This window comes from Salminus brasiliensis, chromosome 4, assembly GCF_030463535.1.
Source record: "Salminus brasiliensis chromosome 4, fSalBra1.hap2, whole genome shotgun sequence".
NCBI lineage: Eukaryota > Metazoa > Chordata > Actinopteri > Characiformes > Bryconidae > Salminus > Salminus brasiliensis.
This window is the reverse complement of record NC_132881.1, coordinates 37,482,440-37,500,362: the sequence shown is the minus strand read 5'-3', so window position 1 is coordinate 37,500,362 and position 17,923 is coordinate 37,482,440. Positions and strand designations below refer to the sequence as shown.

At 41.8% G+C, this 17,923-nt stretch overlaps 3 protein-coding genes across 7 annotated transcripts in view; 1 reads left to right on the top strand and 2 right to left on the bottom strand.

The window, feature by feature from the left end:
* Positions 1 to 238: 238 nt before the first annotated feature.
* Positions 239 to 3,381, bottom strand: ccnj (cyclin J). Of its 2 annotated transcripts, none has more exons than XM_072677029.1 (6): positions 3,217 to 3,381; positions 2,597 to 2,687; positions 2,216 to 2,426; positions 1,737 to 2,036; positions 1,466 to 1,625; positions 239 to 1,089 (listed from the first exon to the last, which is right to left on the bottom strand). In XM_072677029.1, the coding sequence occupies exons 2-6, from the start codon at positions 2,663 to 2,665 to the stop codon at positions 729 to 731; spliced, it is 1,101 nt and encodes a 366-aa protein (XP_072533130.1). In that variant the 5' UTR covers positions 2,666 to 2,687; positions 3,217 to 3,381; the 3' UTR covers positions 239 to 728. The 2 variants fall into 2 exon arrangements, with proteins under 2 accessions (XP_072533130.1, XP_072533131.1); XM_072677030.1 differs by having other exon boundaries at positions 2,402 to 2,426.
* Positions 3,382 to 7,889: 4,508 nt separating this feature from the next.
* znf518a (zinc finger protein 518A) lies at positions 7,890 to 15,816 on the top strand. Of its 2 annotated transcripts, none has more exons than XM_072678280.1 (3): positions 7,890 to 8,014; positions 9,826 to 12,204; positions 13,426 to 15,816. In XM_072678280.1, exons 1-3 carry the CDS (start codon positions 7,981 to 7,983, stop codon positions 14,226 to 14,228), a joined length of 3,216 nt encoding a protein of 1,071 aa, XP_072534381.1. In that variant the 5' UTR covers positions 7,890 to 7,980; the 3' UTR covers positions 14,229 to 15,816. The 2 variants fall into 2 exon arrangements, with proteins under 2 accessions (XP_072534381.1, XP_072534380.1); XM_072678279.1 differs by having other exon boundaries at positions 9,823 to 12,204.
* Position 15,817: 1 nt separating this feature from the next.
* blnk (B cell linker) overlaps positions 15,818 to 17,923 on the bottom strand; it is a 45,313-nt gene continuing 43,207 nt past the window's right edge. For all 3 annotated transcript variants that reach the window (XM_072678283.1, XM_072678281.1, XM_072678282.1), the window contains 3 exons: positions 17,084 to 17,167; positions 16,603 to 16,758; positions 15,818 to 16,332 (listed from right to left, as the gene is read on the bottom strand). In XM_072678283.1, coding sequence (XP_072534384.1) covers positions 16,216 to 16,332; positions 16,603 to 16,758; positions 17,084 to 17,167 — 357 coding nt within the window. In that variant the 3' untranslated portion in view covers positions 15,818 to 16,215. The remainder of the gene's footprint in view (positions 16,333 to 16,602; positions 16,759 to 17,083; positions 17,168 to 17,923) is intronic.

Below are 17,923 nucleotides of genomic sequence, written 5' to 3'. Positions count from 1 at the left end.
GAGCTTTATGACTGACGTGGGCTCATTATGACAGGCTGAAAAACCTAATACAGCTTTTCAAAGTAAGAACACCCCCCACCCAATCAACTGTGAAGCATGGTGGCGATAGTATGATGGTTTAGAGAGACTTAAGGACCTGGACACCCTTTGCTCTTCATCATATTATTCTTTGAGACAAAAATAATAATACAAAAGCAATACAACTGACAAGTTGCATTTTATTAAAAAATGTTCCATACCAAAGTGCATTTGTAAGGTCACAGGCTATTTTACATTCAACATTTCTGAGGTAGCTTGGCTGAAATTAACACTGTCTAGAGCTGGATAGTGATAAAAATCACAGCATCATTCTCTATTAGAGCTACTTCTCTGTTTACGTACCTGCTTTACTGGCAAGCATACACAAAAAAAGAACACTGTTCTCAGAAAAAAAAGAAAGATCCAAAAAGGAAGGAATCAGAGGATGGAATAGGCAAGACTTACACTATTGCACATTTTGACCACTTTACAGCACTTTTCCGCAGTTCTTACAGTATTTTATACATTTTACATCACAACCTTCTTTTTGTTTTTTTGTTTGTTTTTTAAAAGCAGCTCAGCATTCAGCAGCTCAAGTGGTCCTACACTGGTTGATGAACACATCCTTTTCGGAGTGTGCTGTATATGTTCTCATACACACAGTCTCTTTTGCAGTGCAACTCAGTTTGTCATGTACCCACCCGTCATGATCACCTGTCGAAACATGGCGCTGTGCGTGGGAAAACTGAGGTCACCTGGTAAGGCCTGGTAGGCATGTTCATCTTAGCGTCCAGTGGTACGGAAATGGCCTGAGGCTGCCCTTGTCCATGCGAAGGGCCACTTGGGGCCTGAAGCGAGGCAGCATGGGACAGGTAGCTGCCTGGGCCGTGGGCTGAGACCAGCACAGGCTGGCAGCTCTGCTGGGTGTACTGCAAGGCGGGTCTGTGGATGTACTGGGTTATAGTGACATTTTGGCCTTGAGCTGGGTATGCAGCCTGTCCTGGCTGCAGACTGGGCTGCGGTAGTTGGCACTTCTGCTTGTTGGCTTCCTTTACATCACTATCATGGGCACTATGAGGATAAAATCAAGAAGTTTGTCAGCATGCAAGAGCAACACATCAAGATGCATATTATTAAAGAACTGGATTTATTGCACTTGTCCTGTGTGGGAAGATATGGAGTATTACTTTCTGTAATGTCATGCCAGGTTACATTCAGTTACATCCTACTCTAGGCTACAAGCTTTTTCACAGCTTGAGCAGGTAAAGGAGAGCGTGGCACAGCCTAACATTCAGTTTTTGCAACTGAAAAAACTCCCCCGGCTGCACGTTAGCTTGATTGGCTCTCGTTGTTATTTAGATTTCTTCAAAATGATCAGCTTTACATTTAACCCTGCATTAGTTTGTGTCACACTCCCCTGTTTTAGGCCCACTCAACAATCACTCACATTAGCAGTCTCTCCACGCAGGGCAACAGCTGCTCCCAAGCATAGGCAGTGAGACGCTGTAGACGAGAGGGCCAGGTTGGGGACAGACGAAGAATTATTCGAGACGAGGCCACCGAGGCTGCAGCAACCAACGATGGGGCAAATCTAAGAAATGCATGGTCTAGGGAGAAGAAAGCATGTATTTTAAATTAATGAACAACTGACGACCCAATCTGTCTGGTTCAGTGATTGGTCTTTATAGATTTGAAGAATAAAATGCTAACTGCTTTACCTTGCAAGGACACCTCCAGAAAGTAGTCTGCATATTTGGTCATGTACAGCCTGGTCTTCTCCAAGCACACCATTGGCCAGCCATCGTGTAGGTCTGTCTCACTGACAGCGATTGACAGGTAGTACTCTATGAAGTGGGCAGCAGTGGGTAGGTAGAGGTTCCAATGAAAGGACTCCAGTAGCAGCAGCTCCATATGCAGTAAACCTTGTTTAGTCAACACCAGGTTCATGGAGCTCATACAACCAAGGCTGTTAAGCATCTCCAGCTTAGGCACTCTGTCCTCTCGCTCTTCAAATTTACCTAGAATAAAAAAAATAAATGAAAAAAGGTTCTGAAGAACGACTGCTATCTAAAAGAAGCACATGCACTGTCTTTTAGCTGGTCTAACTTGCATAGAGGATGAAAGTATGCATCTTAGTGGAAAGGAAGGCATGGGAGGGAGAGGGGGGGGGGGATTCATGCCTAGCCAAACAACTTACTAGCTAAAAGCAGACAGGAAAGGGCCACCAAGTGAAGCTGCTGCACAGAGATGTCATAGCGGTCCATGAAAAGGTCCAGCAGGTAAACAGCCAAGTGCCTGGCGGTCGGGCAAAGACGGAAGCGGTTGCTCACTATGGCTATAAGGTCTGCAAAGTAGCGCCTAAGGTTGAGCTGTGGGGACTGACCTTTGAAGACAGGTAATCGCAGTTCCTTTAAGAAGACGACAACAAGAACTCATTATTATTCTGCAAATGAATGCAGTGCAAGGCAAATTCAGCTAAAATATCCCTGGGTTGACTTAACAGATGCATGCATGCCTTCAGTTTGTGTAAACTGCATGCATGAATACAGAATCCACCTGGATGAAGATAGCTACAAACCTTGTAACGCAGAGCATGGTAGATATCTCCAGCGAGTTGTCCTTTCCACCATTGGCCCTCCAGCTCCATTGGGTGAATCGCGTTGGGATGCCTTATAGGGAGAGATCTTGGTTAAGGATGCAGTCTATGCAGGCCGGCTCAGCCTCAGAGACGAAATTTAGCTCGCATGCAAAACTACTACAAACGTGCAAATGCCAGCTTCTCTAATTGAAAAGGTCACTCCCATTCTGAACTGCTCCTGCGTTTTCCTGAGGGCAAAGAGGCCCTGAGTGAGCCATGCTGATTACCCCATTGGCTCGGTCTGTGTCTAATGGTGTCCTCAATCAAGGGCTGCTAATTTAGACTGCCTTAACGAGTCTGGACACCCAGCTCAGCCACAAACGCAGAGAAAAGGCTAGGCAAGCAACTCGCATCCCATTACATCCCATTTCATCACTCGTGATGGGTATGATATCAGCTCCAACAGAGGCTAATGAAGCAGTCAGAAAGCAGAGTGATCGGGCAGGTCTATAAGTGCTTGTCAGCCGCTGGTATTTAAGACTCGGGGCTGTGATTCAGATGTGACTGAAGGCCATTTAAAGCGGAGGCAGACTGACTGCCCGAACTTTGGTACTACTCACCCTCGGACAATGAAGCCCGCATACAGACAACAGACTACAAACCAGTATCTCGTGATCAACCTCGCGATCCTTTCCAACTAAGTTGTGAGAAAACAGGCTAAAAAGCAGCGAGGGCGCAGTTTGTGATTGCGGTGAAACATCTGAGTAAAGCAACAATGGGCAGCACAGCTCAGGAACTTTGGACGCCTCCAGCCAATCAGATTCCTCCTTACAGTCGGGAAACCGCAGAGACCGGCCAATCGGGAGTAGGTTTGCAGTGACGTCACGAATATCCTCTCCTAGAGTTCCCCAAGTCGTGGCTATCTCCTGAGCAGAGCCCATCTTCAGCAGTGGTGTCTATGTACCATCAGTGTTGTCGTTTATTTATCTTATTATTATTATTATAATTTTTATCAAATTAATCTTTTTTATGTTGGGTAATGATGAATGAATCACATGTTCCAAAATGACTGAAAAAAGTAGTTCTGTATTAACTTCCATTGAAAGTTATTGGAGAGTTTTTTTGCGTGACGGCAGCTAAAATAAAAAGTGTGTGTGATATATACAACAGATATGACTATTATTATATAATATTAACATCACCTTCCTAATATTAAGTAGGTCCCCCTTGTGCTGCCACAACAGATCTGACCCTTAGAGGCTTGGACTCCACAAGGCCTCTCATGGTGGCAGATCCTTCAAGTCCTGTAAGTTGTGAGTTGGGGCCTTCCTGGATGGCATCACTGAGTCTTAGGTGGTCAGAACCGTGTTGCTGATTCACTGGTTGTCCTTTCTTGGAGCACTTTTGGTAGGTACTGACCACTGCAATCCCTCTTCTGTTGTCTGGACATCACAATTCGGCCCTTGTCAAAGTGGCACCTTCACCTGCTGCATAATATATCCACCCCATGGATGGGATATAGATGCCACTGTAGATGAAGATAATCAATGTTTGTACAACTAAAGAAGCAAAACTCGGGTTCGAATATTTGGATGTTTTCTTCCAGTTACAGCTACAATCACATGCTGACCTTAAATGATCCATATCACAAAATAAACCTATTTTCCCTTTTTTAAATAGAAGATTTATGTAAGTCATATGTAAACACTTGTATATAAACCTGTGTATTATTAGTTCCTTTTTGTGTTGTCAGGAAACCCAATTTACTGAACACTATACTAATAGTGGTTAGAGTCTCCCTTTGCTCTCAAAACAGCCTGTGTGTGAAGGAGTCAACAAGATGTTGGGACTCTTTTGAGATTCTGGTTCATGCTGACATGATTGCTTCACACAAATGTTCACCTCTCATCAACAAATCTGTTTCTGTCTGCAGAACCGCTGCTCACCGCCAGTCTTTATTACACTATTCATAAAACTTTAAAGACTGTCTTGCTGAAAATCCCAGGAGATCAGCGGTTCAAACCAGCCGAGCTGGCACCAACAATCATGACACATTCAAAATCACTGAGGGCATATTGTTTTGTTCCCTATTTTGATGGATGATGTGAGCATTAACTGAAGCGTCTGGCTCATGTCTGCATGATTTTATGCACTGCTGTCATATGATTGGCTGATTAGATAAATACATGAAAGAGTAGGTGTACAGGTTTTCTAAACAAACTGCTCCATGCCTGTGACTGTGTATTCATCCATTCAGGCTACAGAAATGTATAAGGTTTTCTGTCAGACTGCTGTTTGCATGCACAATTTAGGGCAGCCAATTACAGCTAAGGTCATTTACATATACCAGGCACAGTAACACAGCAGCCAATTTAACTGGATGAATAAAAAGTTAAATAAAATTAAATTAAAACAGTTTTACATAAATAACCCCCCCCCCCCAAGAAACTTCCATAGGGATAAATAAATTAAATTGGATATGGGCCATGTTGCAAGGTGTGGACCACGATTACTGTCAGCTAAGTTAAAGAGGTGGAACTTGGGCAGGCATTCTCTGCAGCTTCAGCTGACGAGACTTGAAGCCAGACCCTATCTTGCCAAGTAAAGCTCAAGCTTGAGTTTTAAGAGAAGAAGCAGCTGGGGCGGTGGTGGGGTGTGAAGTTACATCATGAGAAGGTGCAGGGCGAAGAGCGGTTTAGGAGCATAATAGTGGAGTGGAGAAGAATTAGGCATGGTTCTTCTCCCGAACCTCCATTTAAAACTAAATTGTGTTGGGATGGTGGAGAAATATAACATTATGGGATGGAGTCGTTGATAGTGAAGCTTTAGCAGCACTACACAATGTTGTATGTAAGCTTTTTTTTTCTTACTTTCTTTCTATTTAAGGCCAAGCTTCATGATACTGAATTATCCGAGGCCAAAGAAATCCAACTGAAGAGGTGGCATACTGTAATACACTGCTTGGAAAAAAGGCTATCAGATGCACAATTAAAGGCCAGGTCAGTGAATTCCAGTGAGGCCTTAAATGGTTCGTTATTCCTCACCAAGATGTTCTGTCTCATTTTAACAAAGCAGGAACATGCTGGATTAACTGTTTGTAAACTGAGATCAACTGGGTGCGGTCCAGCTTGATTGGAATAAAACCCTCCAGCCACACCAGCCTTTTGTGTATCAAAGTATGGCCAATTTGTTTCGCAATACTTGGATTAATTCTCAAAAACACAGTATCGATTTTTAATGAATAGTTGTAGAATAAATGTTGGTGGCAGACAGTGCTTCATTTTGCATTGTGTTTAAACCCTGACCCTAGAAAGCAGTGTTGTTTTCAGATCTCACTGTTCTGATTGCACAGTAAGTCAACTTTTCTTTCTAGATTGTATGCATATGATTGTGTTTTTATACTTGTATCACTTCTACTACTACTACTACTGCTGCTGCTGCTACTACTACCACTACTCCTTCTACCACTATGACTATTCCAACTACTACGACTACTCCTTCCACTACTATTACTTCTACAACTACGACTACTCCTTCCACTACTATTACTTCTACAACTATGACTACTCCTTCCACTACTATTACTTCTACAACTACGACTACTCCTTCCACTACTATTACTTCTACAACTACGACTACTCCTTCCACTACTCCTTCCACTACTATTACTTCTACAACTATGACTACTCCTTCCACTACTATTACTTCTACTACTTCAACAACTACTCCTTTCACTATTATGTCTACTACTACAACTACTTCTTCCACTAATACTTCTACTACTTCTACACTACTACTCCTCACACTATTACCTTTACTATGACTACTCCTCACACTATTACTGCTACTGCTATGACTACTCCTTCTACTACAACTATTACTTATTCTACTACAACTACTCCTTCATCTACTATTACTTCTACTACTTCAACAACCACTCCTTTCACTATTATGTCTACTACTACAACTACTTCTTCCACTAATACTTCTACTACTTCTACACTATTCTACTCCTTCCACTACTATTACTTCTACTACTACACCGACTACTCCTTCCACTGTCACTTCTACTTCAACAACTACTCCTTTCACTATTACTTCTACTAATACAACTCCTTCCACTGTCACTTCCACTACTGTGACTACTGCTTCCACTCTTACTTCTACTACTATAATTACTCCTACTACATCACTTCTACCACTACTACGACTGCTCCTTCCACTGCTACTACTATCACTTTTACTACTACAACTACTCCTACTATTACTTCTTTTGCTGTTACTACAACCACTCCTTCTACCTCTACTATTACCTCTTCTACTACTACGACTATTGCTTCCACTATTACTTCTACTACTAAAACTATAAAAACTTCTACTACCATCACTTCTACCACTACTTTGACTGCTCCTTCCACTACTATTACTTCTACTACTACTATCACTTTTACTACTGCATCTACTCTACGACGACTACTGCTGCCACTATTACTTCTACTACTACAACTATCACTTTTCTACTACAACTACTCCTACTATTACTTCTTCTGCTGTTACTACAACTACTCTTTCTACCTCTACTATTACCTCTTCTACTACAACTACTCCTTATACTAGTACTACTACTAGCACGACTACTCCTTCTACTACCCCTTCTTCTACTACCACTACTACTGCTCTATCTAGTAGTACTACTCCACTTTCTAATAATGCTCCTAATGCTCCTTCTACAAAGAGTACTCCTTTTACTACTACTATGATTGTACAAAGACAAACAGGAGGAAAGCTGCTTTAGAGCCATGTAGGTGAGTAACTTTCCATTAATACAAAACAAAACAAAAACTTTATGTAGTCATTATGAAACTAACAGCCTCTACACACAGCCTTCACAGTGTTTACTAGTGTGTATTAAAGGATATCCCCTTCAAGACTTTGCTATGAACCTGTCATGCAATATACAACATGAATTCATCATGCAGTAGATACCTCTGAGCCCGCAGCAAATGAAACAGACCGGGTGTAGAGCAATCTGTCACAGATATGAAGCCATATGTCTCCATCTAAATGCAAATGAACGTCAAAGAGAGGTATTATAGTGTATTATTTTAAGCAATATTTAAAATTCACTGCATGTAACTGGTGTAATTGGACTGCTTCGGCTGCGTTGTGGTACTTGTTAGCTGAGCGAGTTAATATGACTGTTATAAACTGTTGATAGGAGTCCTAAAGAGGAAACACGTGCTGCCTAAAATAAGGGCACCGCTCTCGTGCACAGTTGCAGGCGACCTGCAGCCCCCTTCGGGTCGGCGCTTCAAGCAGCCCCTCGCAAACCAACGCCAAACCAAACCTAACCAGACCAGACCAAACCTAACCAATGCCAATGCATGGACAGGACTGTTCCCCTAAGGCGACGTGGAGGTAATCTATCGTTTATCCGCTTTCCTCGCCGTCTCTGTCGGCGTAAAGCTTTAACGCTGGCCCTGGACTGGAGTGTCATGGCTGCCATCCGCTGTTGACTAAACTAGGTTTCAGTATATGAGGACGTAGCTAGTCAACACCGCTCGAAAGTCCGCTTGAAGCAGAAGTTTTAAGCTCCAGTTTCGTTTGGACATATCCATCAAGTGCAAACCGAGAGGGTATCTGAACTGTGTGTATTCAGTCGGACCTGTGTTTGGCTCGCTGTGTGAAACAGGAGGTGGAAGTTTAGTGGAGTGTGTGAGCGGGCAACCCGTATACGTTAGGCTAATTTTACATAAGCCCTAGAAGAGCCTAGCCAAGTGAGGAAGGGCGTTGAATAATGGCTTGTTGTTGATGATATTTGCAGTATAAGGGGGTTTGGCTAACTTGGGACTTGGTTTCTCGAAGTTTACAGCTAGCTAACGCTTTCATTCGGCATGGTGCAAAGTACAGGCTGTCTGCACTTCTGCTGCTCCAGCACAGGTGCACACAATGGCTGGTGGTGGTTGTTGTTGTTGTTGTTGTTGTTATCTCTAGCTAGCTAACCTTTTACAAAGCGGCCAACGAGGAAGGCTTTCTGTGCCGTTTTGCTGGTGTGTGAAATTGCTCTGAGTGAGAATGAACCATAGATAGGTGTAGTGTTCAGATCAGAGGTGGGGAAGACCAGCAAAGTGTGCCCTGACCCCTCACAGGTGGATATCACGCTGCCTTCAGCAGGCTCCAACTGGAGGTCAGACCAGTGCCTTCGTTATTTCGCGAGTGCTGACTTGGGTTAAACGACTTTAACTTTGTAATAAAGATGTTGTAGCCCATGGTTTAAGGCTGAAGACAGGTAAGGCACCCTAAAGTGGTTAAGGTTAGGAACTCACACACAGCCCCAGCCTTGGGGTGAGACGAACCCCAGACGTTTTTGTGTGCAGTCATGTGCAGGTCTGTTGGGAGCTAGTAAATCCTGACTGTGTTCAAGATGCCCTGATTAGTGGCCTGTAAAAGTGAGGTTGGGTAAAACCACACAGTGAGTAATAACACAATGGTAAATCAGCTACATTGGGCAATGTCACTTTGTACAGTAATGCTAAGTAATGTACAGTAATAGCAGTCAAAGCAGATTGGGATCAAATTATAGTGTGTATGTTAGCTCCTTTATTACTATTTTCACAAGCCAAAGCTTGAATATGCTTTATATTTGGTCATCCATTGATTATATTCATCATTACAACTCTCTAATACTGTAGCGACAATCTGTAAGGCTTTCCGGCATTTTACCTGCTGAGAACTTACAGTTTATCATGCAAGATATTGAGACTATTTTATGTATTGTCATTCTTTATATAGATACACAGTTACAGCTGGGAATATGGTATAAATAATACATCACAAGACATGATCACAGGCTAAATACATAACTAGGGACAGTTTTTTAAAAAAACTACTTTACTGAATACCATGATTTTTATAAAATGTGGAGCTGATCAGTGTTTTATTAAGCACTGACAGTATCCCTGATATGCTTAGAAAAGTATATTGTGTATCACGATAACAAAATAAATCACAATACGATAAAATATTCCTATTGTCCTATTACCCAGCTCTATACACAGTTATGTCTGTATTGGCAGATGCTTGCTTACAAATTGCTCAGTTTTGGACAGATGTTAATTTTAAACTGATATTTGATGATGTGTTTTACAAGAAGTAAGAAGATTTTTTTGGTAGGTGATATATCTGTATGCTAATTCATTGTCCTGTATTTGTAACCCTATATAAAGAAGTCTTAACCCATGGGTTGAACATGGAAGTGGAACATGCCAACCCAAGCAGCCGTCATGATGATGCTGACCAGGCTGGTGACAACGAACGAGGCAACTGGCACGGGCGACTGCGGCTCAGGAAATCCTCCACTTCATCTCTCACGGTGAAGAGTTCGGCTGAAGAGGAGAAGGTGGTCACAGAACCTCCCGGGGAGCCTGCTCAAAACGAGCACCTGCATCACCAAGTTGTCAACAGTTCCAGCGGCAAGCTCACGTTTACTTGCTCCAATTGCAAGGACGGCACAGTGTTTAGTCCTCATGGTTTGTTAGACCACTACACTGTCTTTCATGGAGGAAAAGGAGAACCACCCACTTTTCCCTGTGACATGTGCAAGTTTGCTACCCCTGAGTTCACTGTTCTCCAGCAGCATCGCATGAAGCACAGACAGTGCAGGCTCGTGTGTGAAATTTGTAATGACAGCTTTTTACAAACTTTAGCCCAACTCAAAAAGCACTGTAAAGCTCAGCACAGTCTGAACGGACAGTACTACTGTGAAAAGTGCAAGTTTTCCACAAAGGAGTTGAAGATTTTTCTTTATCATTCTTGTCCAGCCAGCACAGAGTCTGGCTACCCTGTAGATAGCACTGAGACGTCAGATATTAAGCCCATGAATGGTGAATTGGACAGGAATCATGTGGCTGGTGCTGATTGGGCACCTCAGAAAGAGGAGCTCCTAAAGCACATGGCTGCAGACTGCTGTCAGGGGTGGAAAAGAAAAACCTGGTGGAAAAAGAAAGACGTTCCACCGAAACATCAAGATGCCAGCACACCTGACTTGCTCCCAAAACCACCTGAAACTCCGTGGACATCCTCAGGATTTCTGCATTTCTCAGCTGCAGGTTTGCTTGATGAACATGGTGTACTGTTAAATCCTGCCAAGACTTTAGAGGAGACCCAGCAGTTTCTGGAGAGGACGGTAAACAGAAAGAAGTGGCCAGTGACTCTAAAAGGAGAACCAGAGCTTGCACCTCAGTCTTGTACTGGACCCTTACCATCACAACCAAAAATAAAGCAATATAGTATACCTGTCCCTGGACTTAAGAATTATGTGAAGAACAAACTCTCTGGTTTAATGGAAAAGAATAATATCTCAGTTCCTCCTGATTGCACTACAAAAGTGGTTGGTTTCAAGATGGTTGATGGAAAAAAGCATCTGATTCTTAAAGTCATACCATCTGCCAAGCCAGACGTCTGTCCAGACACTGGAGAAGTGTCACCAGGTATAAACTCTTCTGAATTCAATGGTATAGAAACAGGTTCTCAGATTGAGAGACCCAGTGATCAAACGTGTTCTGAAGTGCCCACAAAAAAGTCCTGCAATGCTACCTCAAGTTCTGGACAACCAGAGAAATTGAGTGAAAAGCAAACAGAGGATGAAGATCACACAGAAGATTCACTTCAGGTAGATAACACTGAAAATGACAGTTATCATGACAGTTCCGCACTGACTGAAATGTGTGATGGTCCTCTGCAACCCACGACAGCTGTCTCAGGAACCAAGGAGGATTTTAATGTAGCTAATCAGAACAACACTGAAAAACAGTTGATGTCTTCTGATGTGATGTCTCACTCTAACCTCACACATCACCTCAATGGCGTTGCTGCAAACGTAGCAGTGGATGCAAGTTCTCTCAGAGAGGTGGATATCCAGACTCTCTCAAACATACACAAAGTAGAACACACAAAGACACTTACAAACGCTCAGGAGAAAGCACTAGATGATTTGAAAGAAAACCGTCCTGAGCTTACCACAAGCCATAACGAATCTTGCCATGGAGACTTTGCTTGCAGTGTTCTGTCTGATTTAGGCAGTTTGAAAGAGTCCCAGATCTCAGCCCTGATGTCTGAAGAAGACAGAAGCCCTTACGTGGACTCCTGCAACATGGATAAGAAGTCAGGAGAAGATGCTTCAGTAATGCCATCGTGTCTGCTTCACTTAAACATCGAGCAGAGAATGGAAAAAGCACAGTCCAATGCAAGTCCAAGTTCTCCCACATGCTCTCCAGAGAAAGAGGCCATTTTTGAATCGAATGACATTAATCCAGCCTTTATATCTTTGCACAAACATACTACTGAGCCTCTGTTTAATTCCCCAAGTGAAGATGTAGACCTGTTATTCCAAGACAGTGGTGATGAGTACACAAACAATGTGGACTCTAGAGATGCACTTGTCCCCTTAGATCAGAGCTGCACACCTGAAACTGTAGAGGAGCCTAATTACTTAGCAATATCATTACTAGGAGACTCTTGCCATAACCCAGACCTGTATCAGACACTAGAAGAGCTCCCGGTTACCACTGTTAACCATTTGCTTGATGACCCTGAAGTTACGTCCAGAGGTAAGCAATAATTTCATATTTAGAACTTTATCAGCTGCTGTAGTGTATGCATGAACCTTTTATATTCAGAGCTCCAGTACAATTATTCTTAACCCTCCTCTCAAAGCTTGGGCTTATGCGAAGTTAGAATTCATAACTGGGTTTCTTCTACTGTAACCTTTTGGCTCTGTTCACATTGCAAACCATGGTAATCGATTTTTGCTCAGATTGGATCTTAAGGGATTACATTAATAAATGTCTGTAATGTGAACGACTCTGTATTCTGTCCCTGAAACAGCACACATGCACACATTGATACATCTGACATTCACATTCATGTTGCATGCCCACAAATCTGATGAGTGTCTAATCTAGTACTAAATATGAAAGGAACTCATCTGATTAGACATGATCACACAACCCTGAGAAAATCACTTTTGATGTAATCCAGGTTGTGGATTTAAAGACAGTGAATCAAAGTGAATATAATTATATTAATTAGCATTTCAATATTTAAGCAGTTGTAATGGGTCTGCACCAATCAGCCATTCCATTAGGTGGAAAAGTGAAAAACATTGATTACCTTCATCTACAGTGGCATCTCTCAAGAGGCGGAATATATTAGGCAGTAAGTGAGTTGTCAGTTGTTTATGGTGATGTGTTAAAAGCAGGACACATGGCCAAGCATAAGGATCTGACCCACTTTGACAAGAGCAAATTTATGATGGCTATAGATGACTGGGTCACAGCATCTCCCAAGAAAAAAACAACAGTGAATCACTAATAGGCTCATTGATACGATTTATGGAGGCCTCCAACCTTACAATTTGCAGGACTTATAGGATCTGCTGCTAACATCTTGGTGCCAGATACCGCAGGATGCCTTTTGAGGTCTTGTGGAGTCCATGCCTCAAATGGTCAGATATGTTGTGGCGGCAAATAGGGGGATCAACTCAATATTAGGCTACCTTTTAATAGGTGTTTTGTTTAATGTCTGTTTAACCCTTAGGCCTCTGAAGGCCTCATATGTCTCTTCCTCGTCCCAAATCACCTTGCAGTTATTAAATATTTGTACTACTTTAAGTTAGTGCTTAAAATGTAGACTTAAGGGGTTAACTGCTATAACATCAAAGGACCTTTAACATAAAATGATAAAGCATTTTGGTTAACTGAATGTAATGTGTAATGTCAGCTAGTTAAGTCCTCTAATGGAGCCTTTTTTATATTTTGATATCTTTGCAGGTATTACAAACCAGTCAGGTGAACAAGGTGGTCTGTCTACCCAGCAGGCGGGTCTGCAGTCATCCAAAGCCATACCAGTAGTAGAGAAGGACTCTATACAGTCTAATGTATGTCTGTCAGCAGTGAACGAGCCAGCTATGAAAAGAAGAAGACAAGGAGACCAACAGACCATCTCCAAATCTAGGAAGCAGACAGTTCAAAAGTCTCAAGAAAATCACTCACCAGCATCAATCCCTTACTGGGAACCAGTTCCTCAAACACTGGAAAGGACTCTAAGGCTCCTGCCTGTTTATTCTTCGCAGCCTATAAAAGTTCCACGCCTGAACCAGCCTGTGATAGTTCTCAATCACCCAGACACCGATATTCCAGAGGTGGCTAACATTATGAGAATTGTTAACAAGCACAAAGGGGCAGTGCAGAAGGTCATACTGTCTCAGGGAACACTGAAAGCCCTTTCGGAGCTCAGCTGTGACACTTTTCGGAAATCGCTTGGAGCTAACTGCCATTCTTCTCACTGCGGACGAGTGTGGCCACAAGCAACCGTTAAAGAAAGATTCATTCTGAAGCTAAAGCTGAAGAGGTTATGTGGCCATAAGTATAAGGTGACACCTTCAGTCTCCAAGGCGAATGGGTACCAGTCCACCTTCAGATGCTGGTTTTGTGGCCGGCACTTTAGAAACCAGGAAGCGTGGGTAGGTCATGGTCAGAGACATCTAATGGAGGCCACTCGAGACTGGAACAAACTATTCAGCAGTTGCAGTGATGGGCAACATAATAGCTCTATTGAGCCATACTTCCATTAAGCTTTTGTCATGACACTGACACTGTGATGCACAGGCATTGCTTGATGAAAAGGCGATGTTTCACAGAAGCCTTTCCGTGGACGGCAGTGGATTCAGGGGATTTTTGAATAGGCTGGCAGTCTGAATTTATTGTGTTTGTGCAGATCTCAGGGTGTGCAAGGCAAGTTGCCTAAAATGTCATTCAGGGTTTTGAGGTATAGCAGCCCAGTATTTGTCAGTGAGACACTCTCAGGAGTGCTGGGTTGGGAAATCATCTCAGGGACAGAGGGCCAACTAAAACACTGTTATTTATTCATTTGTTTATTTTCTTTTTTAGCAATGTCTCACTGTGAAAAGAAACATGCATTAACTGTATAAACAGAAGATTGAAACGTGTGGTTTGACCAAAATCGTGGCACTGCTGTAGCAATGCTTTAGTGAGAATTATGAATGGCTAGAGGAGACAGTTTGACTGTTTAGCTTTGCTTTATTTGAATACCAAATAGTAGAATTTATTTCATTGAACTAGAGGCAGGACAATCTCTTTTAACACTTTATAATTGGACCAGCTTGAGTTGTGTTTTTGTTGGTGGACTAAATGTTTTGCCAAAACTACTGTGGAAATCCAGCTCATCAGAATGTTTATCATGTATCTTTATGGCTACAGTAGATCTTAATTTCTGACACGAATGTACTGACTTCAGACACGTCCTTTAAGCACTTACTAGGTTTTAACATGTATGCTCATCTTCTCTCTTTTCCGTCTAGTTGCACCAGGAGTACATTATATACGCCATATATATATATATATATATATATATATATATATATATATATATATATATATATATATATATATATATATATAATATGTATGTATTTTTGCTGTTTGTCATATTTGAATGTTTTGAACACAGCTGAATTTGAGGTGTAGGCTTTTCTAGTGTATTAACCCATGACAACCTTAACTACAGGCTTATGTTTTGCTTTATAATAAATAGAGTATAAATAAATGTAACTATCAGGGTTATTATGGCTTGCAAGGAAATATTTTTAAACCAGGACATTTCACTGTCCCTGTCTTGACTGTGCTAAAACGCTATCATATTCTTAGCAGCCACTGCTATTTTTTATTTTTTTTGGCTGTGCTAATCAAGCGGTTTCCCTATGCTGTAGTTAAATGGTTTTATATGTACCTGATTTGAAAAGGCATCAGTATTATCAAAGATTTGACTCCATTCCAGTGAATAGTTTGTGAAATACTATCCTTTGCTATAGTTATCTTTATTGATTGCCGTTTTGAGAATTTCGTTTTTTTTTAATGTTTGGTATTATTTAAGATAAATCAGGCCAATAACAATAAATGGTTTCTCATTGTTCATGATTATTGTTACAGCCTCTGACATTTTCTCAAAAAGAATGTTGTCATTTTCTTTTCTAAGGTTAAAACACTGGTAAAAATGCTTGTAATGCATAAAGAACTGTGAATATTTCCTAATAATGTACTCAAGTGCCTTTCCCTAAGCTTCTGTTACACCCTGTATTTCATGCTGTGTGTAGACTTTGTGCTGTTGAAGAAATCTCATAAAGAGAAACACATTCGACACTGGTTGCTGTTTGATCTTTGCAGGGCAGCTGCATGTTTAGTAACAAACCAGAACTGAAGAAAACAAAGAAATGGTTTGTATGTACACAAGAAATACTCATGACAGTTATCTTCTAACTTAATATGCCCTAAAGTAAAACAAAATATACAAACACATTACAAGTAATAAACACTATCACAGAACACACTTGTATTTTGTCTAACCAAATTATTATTCTAATTATTTGTGCAGAAAAAACATTTTCCTGTTTGATCAATATTCATTTTCCAGTGTCCAGTACTGTCAGTAGGTTGGGCAGTGACGTATTTTCCGCCACTCTCATCGCCATTGTGGTCAGGTTTTGCTTCAGGGTGTTGTGGAGAATTCAGACAGTTCAGTAGATTGCATTCAGTGAAGACTTCTCAGAGCTTCACCGTGTGCTTCAGCTTAGTGGAGTCTTTGGTGTTGCTTTGTGTGTCCACTAACACAAGCGCGTTCTTCTGGTGGTTCTCAATCATGTCAGAGACGCTGCTAAACCTCTGTTAGAGAAAATGAGAGAAAAGAGATTCCGGTAAACTGCTAGTTATATCACCGGGAGTTGTTACTGCTCTTCCCAAGCATTGTTATATTGGTCTACTCCAGACTACTTCAAGTAATGTGAATTCCAGCAGCTACTTCAGCAATCTGACTTGAGAACCTATTAATGTACCTGCTACTCAACCAGAGCCACAGTGTGAACAGGTATTTGTTTACGTGGCTCTCAACAGATTTAAGCTTACGAAGCCTATGAAATATCCTTTATGACTTACCTCCTCCCCGTTCTTCTGCTTGCCAAGGGCAAATTGTTTTGTGATGGGAATGTAGCGCACCGGGATGTTGTACACTCTGCCATTGTAGAACACTACCAGGGTGTAGGGCTGCAGGGCGTCAACACCTGAGCTCTTTCTCACCAGGTAAGACCCGTCCTGAGGGATAAGAAACAGATATTGCCAAGGAAGAATGAAATGACCTTTGGAACATGCAGTGCTGTCATGCTGAGGGCATGTACTGCACACTGCATGTCTGGTTTTATTCATGGAAGGCTAGCATCTGTGACAGTTTGGTGATTTCCCTGCTTATACACACCTATTAAACCTGAGCTGAGTGAAGCATGTTTGAGCAGGAATTCACCAAAATGCTGGATTAAGCTTTCTGAAACTAGAGTGTGCTACTACTAGATTGTTAGTTGAGAAGTAACACAGTATAACATGCAGCTGGCTTTGTCTGTGTCAGCAGGGTAGGCAGACTTGCCTTGGCTGAACGGATGAGAGCATCCTCTGCTGTTTTGCGGTCGCAGGTGCTGGCATACCAGGGCCTCTTATACACACCGGCCTCCTACGAGTGGAGAAAAGCAAGTATGGTCCAATACAGTGAGTACAGGTACAGTAAAAATGCACGGGACATACCGAACCCCCCAGAAGGGATAGGATGGTATATATAATCATCATGTCTCTTATTGCTTTTCCAACAAGAACAGTGTAAGACATATTTATATTAATGTAAAATCCTGTAGAATTATTTTACAGCCTTATTTTTCAGTGCTGATTCTGTAACTCTCAGGTCATTCTGAAATCTTAAGATGTGTCTTTTAGTGGTGACTCAAAGCCCCAGACTGTAGGGGGAGCCCAGGAGCAAGAAATATCAAGTCTTGTATAATGCTGCTTTAATGTAAGTTAATGTAAGGTCAAGTACGTCAAGTACGTAATTTTTGAATATTTCTGTTGGTTTATTTATGATGAATTAATCACACAATATAAAGAGCAGCTGTTGAGAATCAATAGTAAAACAATGAAAATAGAAAAATAGGATGTTTCTGACATTGAGATAGTATGATGTCTTGGTACACGTTTTGCTTAGTATGATTAGAAATGGTAGGATTATCATTGGGTTCTTCACCAATTGTTGGTCAGTACCTGCCAAAACTGGCCCAAGCAGAGACAACTGGTGAACCGGCGAAAAAGTCATGGTAACCGTTGATGTAATTCATGGAGGCGCCACCTCACAACTTACAGGATTTAGGGATCTTCTGCTAATGTCTTGGTGCCAGATACCACAGGACAGCTTCATAGGTCATGCCTGGAAAGGTCAGAG